The sequence below is a fragment of the Cryptotermes secundus genome, unplaced genomic scaffold (genome assembly GCF_002891405.2).
Source record: "Cryptotermes secundus unplaced genomic scaffold, Csec_1.0 scaffold2457, whole genome shotgun sequence".
NCBI lineage: Eukaryota > Metazoa > Arthropoda > Insecta > Blattodea > Kalotermitidae > Cryptotermes > Cryptotermes secundus.
The window spans coordinates 203,926-210,062 of record NW_019727139.1 but is presented as its reverse complement, the minus strand read 5'-3'; the positions used below and the strand labels follow the sequence as shown (position 1 = coordinate 210,062).

General features: G+C 36.9%; 1 protein-coding gene across 1 annotated transcript in view; it reads right to left on the bottom strand.

Annotated features, from left to right (window-relative positions):
* Positions 1 to 557: 557 nt before the first annotated feature.
* Positions 558 to 6,137, bottom strand: part of LOC111864561 (DNA polymerase theta) — an 82,623-nt gene continuing 77,043 nt past the window's right edge. Inside the window, exons 24-26 of the mRNA XM_023851906.2 lie at positions 4,203 to 4,354; positions 3,063 to 3,207; positions 558 to 784 (exon numbers count right to left, since the gene is read on the bottom strand). Of these exons, the coding sequence (XP_023707674.2) occupies positions 594 to 784; positions 3,063 to 3,207; positions 4,203 to 4,354 (488 nt within the window). The 3' untranslated portion in view covers positions 558 to 593. The remainder of the gene's footprint in view (positions 785 to 3,062; positions 3,208 to 4,202; positions 4,355 to 6,137) is intronic.

Below are 6,137 nucleotides of genomic sequence, written 5' to 3'. Positions count from 1 at the left end.
GTAAATAATTTACGAAATGTGCATACGTGGTCCCATAATAATCCACATGAGATAATGGAAACGAAATTCCAAAAGAGATTATCCGTGAATGTAGGTATAATAAGAGTTATGTGGTCGGCTCATAGCGCAGCCATATTACGTCATCGCACGCCAGTCATGTGTTATGTATACTGCTTGGAAACCTAAGGACAATTATGACATGGCGAGCGAGTATTTTGTACTTCAATTTTATGGCTTTCCGTCACTCACAAGTTGGTTTGATGTTACGTACATTATTAACATTACAGAATCCACATATTCCTGCCAGTTTTAATATCTATTTTGTAATCAACAAGTGTGTAACCCCGGTCAAAGTTTGACACTTCTCTGGCCATTATCTCCGTAACCGTTCAACTTTGGACATAGGTGTTTTGGGTTATATCAGCATACTTTAACATAAGGAACACCCTCCCGAAGTTTGGCACATTCCTCCTGGGACACCCTGTATATATATGAGTACAAGAAAAATATGTCCATTAAATTAATGTATTTAACTATTAAAAATTAAAGCCCAAACAGTTCCGGTGGAAGTCAGAAGATTTTAAGAAATTTCATTACATTTTGTGGATATTTTGACATAAATGTAAACAAATGTTCAAATGCTGTTGTAGAAATGCCCACTGACCTCTGATAGCTGCATTTGGACTGTGTATGGTTGGCAGGTACCTTCTCCGACCAAAAAGTGTCTCTGCATATCCTTTCTTACGACAGTGGGCTACTGTATCCAGCAAGAACTGCTTCACACCTGACATAGAAACATATCTTTATCTTTATCTTATGTGAGCATTCAAGAACATGTTGATAATTCTTGCTATTGTTCTTTTGCAAACATATACACATCTTCAAAGGCAGCTTCTTATTACAAATGCAAATTACATTTATTTGCTATTTTGGCCTATATTCCTTATTTGATACAGAATGCTACGCTTGTAGGATCATCATATCTGTATGTACATCAGTCTGTGTCTACACTGTATTGGTACAACTGGAGATACAGCATAGGAATCACTATTTCTTCAGGGTAGAGTCCTCCTTGAGAAGTTAATAGTTGTTCAGCTAACGAAGAAATTTCCCCCCTTTTATGGAATCTGAAGGTTCATTACTGTATTCACAAGATCCTGCCACTGAACCCTATTCAATCACAGACATATCTAGTCCACATCCTCAGATCTTATTTTTTCAAAACCCATTTTAATATTCTCCTCCCCAAAAACCTGTCTCCCACATGTTCTCTATCTTCAGGTTTCCCAATTGAAATTCTGAATACAATTATTATATTGCCCATGCATACTAAATGCCCTGGCCATCTCATCTTCCTTGATTTGATCATCCTAACAATATTCTGTGAAGACTACAGGGTATATAATTAACAGATCATTAACTGTATAATTATTAATTTATAGTACTTGTTAAGACTCATTGTACAGACTCAAGCCATGCAATTTCTTCCTTGAAATTCTTGTTAACCACTGATGTTTCTACTTTGATGTATGTACATTTGCCCAACAAATTTGGCTGTGACAAAATTGTTAAGGTAGCTGTTAAATCCTTTACTCTTCCTAATGTGATAAAACAGGAAAACTTAATGTCCTGCTCCATCAAATGCAATAGAATTAAAAGAGTCCTGCCCTTCTAACACTGTAAAATCTTTTTAGAATTTGAATATTTGGAAAATTATGGGCCGACAGCAGCATGCACTGGTATTTTAAATGGAAGAGATCAAATATTAATATGTTACTGGATATTATGTTTTTATTAACATTTTAAATTGCTTTCCTGAAAGCCTTCAGTTAAGATTTTTGACATCTCTGGTCTTTGTCCATCTGCTAGTGGTAAAGGAATTCACTTCAGAAATTCAAGGACACACGGAACAAGATAATTCCCTTTATTCTCAAATAGGAAAGGATGTGATGGCAAGCAGAGGGGCTCTACTGTGTAATGCAGATTCCAAAGCAAATATAGAAAGTTCTAACTTTGTGAGATATGAATGCCTTACTTGACCAAATCACCCATAGTGCAATCATAGAAAAGCACTCCATGTTTTTTACTCTTTTACCTTTCTCTTTAATTGACACTTTTATATTTAATGTTGATTATCTCTTCTTTGTTCATTAGTTGCTGCCAAAGGGGAAGAAGATAAATTCTCTTTGTAGGGTAAAATGTATTTGTAGTTCTGTGTGTAAGTAAGCAATAAATATAGCACTGGCTTCTTTGTCTGCCCCTTTCAAGCTTCATATATTTTATCATGGTTTCCAAAAGAAATTTAATACTATGACTGTCTTAGTTCTAGACAATCAATTGCTACCCTACTTTCATATTTTTTGTCTGATTCAACTTCTGATTATGCATTCTGTAATTCATTTGTACACCAGATAGCAAATTCAGCTTAGTAAGAGTAAAAGTAAATTGTTACATCTAAAAACTGAAGAATCTCAATGATAAGCGGCCTCCGTAGTTTAGGGGTAATGTTCCCACCTCGTGACTCAAGGTACGCAGGATCAAACCCGGCGGAGGTCGTGGAATTTTTAAGGGCGGAAAAATTCAGGGAACAAGTCCTCCAGGAGGGACTTTAAGCCGTGGGTCCCATGTCGTAGCTTTACGGCACGTAAAAGAACCTCATGTCCCAAGGGGACCTCTAAGCGAAATTCAGGACATTTCCTGGCCAACAGTAGTCTCTAACGCCTCTGGTAGATGGGGGAAGCATCGAGATACCGCTGAGCCAGTAGAGGCTGAACTCGCTGGCTGAGTCGGGACTGATGGTACGCACCAGTACTGGTAGGGAATAGAGACTGGTAGAATATCACAGGGGGACGCACAATGGACCAATATCTGGTCTAAGTGCATGGGGAAACCCACCCTCTCCAATGACAACAACAACAACAACAACAACAACAATCTCAATGATATGTAGAGATGTTTTGCCAAATGAATTATTCAGTATAATATGCAAATTTTCTGTTTTATTATATAACTATGGCATATTTTATCATAGCAAAGACTACACAATGCCACAGAGGTCATACCTGGATATGCATTCTTGAATGAATCCATGAAGACTGCTGCTTCCCTCTCTTCCACCTGCAGTTGTTCCCCAAGAGCCTTTGCTCCCATTCCGTAGATCATTCCATAGCACACTTGTTTTGCCCACTGACGCTGTTCAGTCGTCACCTAAAATATGGCATACAACTTCTTTATTAAAACTGTCACAACACAACTATATCAAGGTCAGTGCCGAGTTTTGGCCCTGCTACATGTTTCGGCTATTAATAGCCATCATCAGGCAAATGCATGGCTAACATATATACACCACTGAACTGCAGTACTAATAAAACTGGATACAATAATATTAATTATATTAAAATACTTAACATAAAAATACAATAAATTAGATATATAAAACAAAAGTATAAAACAGGAATAAAGTTCTTCGATTGATGCTTTACATCATCGAGTCAGTCATTGGTGTCTGTGATTTTGTTGCGTTCCCACGGACAACTTGGAGTATTCTATATTTTGTGTGTATATAAAAAACTGTTATTGGAGGCTGGGTCGAATACCTCCACGACAGTCCTGTGAGTTGCAGGCCTTTACCTCTAACAAAGTTAAAGAAAATGTGAATCTGTGTGCTGGTAATACAAGTCCACCAGTGCAGTGTGGGTCCCACATTAAGCTGAAGGTGTCCTCTGTCAGCCACTATCATCCTAATATTGAGGGACAAAATTGAAATAGAACCTAATAGGTGCATTCATTTAACATCTTGATACCAATCTTTACCCTAGCCAGATGAGCAGGGGGCAGGATACTCGAAGACCTGGATGCATAAGGCACAGATGCAAACAAGTAAGCTAACATGAAAACAAATTGTATTTAATAAACATATGAAAATTATGAAAGAAATGCCAATTCAATATGTGAGCTTAAATTTATGAAGAAAAAATTGTTACCATCAATTTTGGCCCATTAATAACACATCAAACACAGATTTCAGTGCCTGCTGTATTTCTCCTTATCTCGTAAATGGCCTTTAGTTTCTACCTGTTTCTTCGCCAGGAATTAGCAGAAAAGTTATATGTTCATAACCATAACTGACCTCTTATTGCAATCTAAGAGCACATCTATCATATCTAGGAATACCATCATAAATGTGAAATTAGTATTCTTACATCTGTTTCTGAAATTTGATTCCAAATGGCAGAAACTCTACGAAACACATCACTGCCTGAGTTAAGAACTGAACACAAAATGGAATCCTTTGCCAGATGGGCCAGTAAACGTAACTCCAACTGGCAGTAATCTGCTGACACAAACACCTTCCCTGCAATCAGAAGATCATCTGATTTATCCCCTTTCCACACCAGTTCACTCAGCCCTGCAGATTACTAAGGCACTACCACCATCAGAGAAAACAATACATACACGTTAATTTAAATGTTTTACCTTAAATAAGTAGGGTAAGTTGCCAGTAAGATGATGCTTTGGGTCTGTAAGAAAATTGAACTTTAAATTACAGAAACAGTACAATATTATATTTAAGCATCCTGTTTCACTCTATACGATATATGATATAAACTCCATCCTAAGTGCAACAATTTATTGTAGGTCTTTCGTCTTGCTTTCTTCTACACTACATGATTCGGCCATCATCAGGTGTATGCACTCACGTAGCTGTTACACTGTACTTAGTTTAAAATTTAAAAACACAGTCTTCCCAATTGTTCCCTTCATCGTTGCTAACAGAATCTACTTCGCTGATATTTGTCTGATTCATACATTATCTTTGTTACCTATACACGTCAATTTTGACTTTCATGAACTGGCACTTTTAAAATCTTCAGTTCGAATTTTAAAAAATTCCTTTAAAATTTTTTCCAAATTTTAAAATTTTAAATTCTCGGGGTTACTCACCCTATGTCTGCAGTGCTGCAGCGGCTACTTCTTGTTTTCAGCACTGTACAGGTGTTATTCTGTGTAGGCTCCCTGTGTGCGTGCCGCTGCTTATCTTTACTATGTGTCAATAAATTGTTGCGCTTAGGACGGAGTTTATATCATATACAGAAACAGTAGTTAGACATTTTGATAATTCCTAAATTTTTCATAATAATTTTAGCTGTCATTTTTAATTCCACCAGACTCATAGCTACTTTCCAAATTGCCCAATTCATTACCATGATACAATTAATGTTCACCAAAAAATATAGCTGTCAGTATGAAGATATGAACAAAGCATAATTTCTTGAGATGATATTGTGTGCTTATTTATAGCACATACTGAACATTAGACAAATTTAATCTAGCAAATTTCATCTTCATAAAATCAAAATTTGTATAGTTTTCTTGGGTAAAAATATAAATTTCCCACATTAATCTCATTCGGGGGGAAATTGCTTAATGAGAAGCTTCATAGTTTGTACTCCTTACCAAATGTTATTAGGATGACCAATTCAAGGAGAGTGAAATGAGAGGTACATGCAGCATGCATAAGAGAAGAAGAGGAATGCACACAAAGCTTCAGTAGGAAAATCTGAATGAAAGAGACTACTTAGAAGATGTAGGCATGAATGGAAGGATAATATTAAAATTAATTTTAAAGAAATAGGCTGGGATCATGTGGATTGGATTCATCTCACTCAAGATAGAAACTGGTGGTGGACTGAGATAGACTTGAAAGGATTCTGACGATGGTGTATACTGTACTTCTTTTGGACTTATCCATCGTCTGGTATGTAAAAGACAAAAGACCACGACGTTTCGGAGACTGGATCTATCTCCGTCTTCAGGTGGGTAGGGAAGGATAAACCTATTCAGTTGGGTCCGTTAGAAAGAGCTAGTCTCAATCACTGGACAAACCCCGGTCTGTAGAAAAACAACCTATGAACAACCGACAACCGGTTCCATCAGTGGGAGAAAAGAATAAAATCACAGTAAAGACATGATAGAAAATTTGTGCCAAGCATGCACATGTCAACAATGTAAAATAAAACAGAAGTATAGGTTAAATCCATGAATTCAGTTAAAAACGAAAGTAAAAACTGGATAATGCATGCCTAATCTGTGTGGATAAAGAATCGTGCCACCATGGCGACTTCCGGGAATCAGAC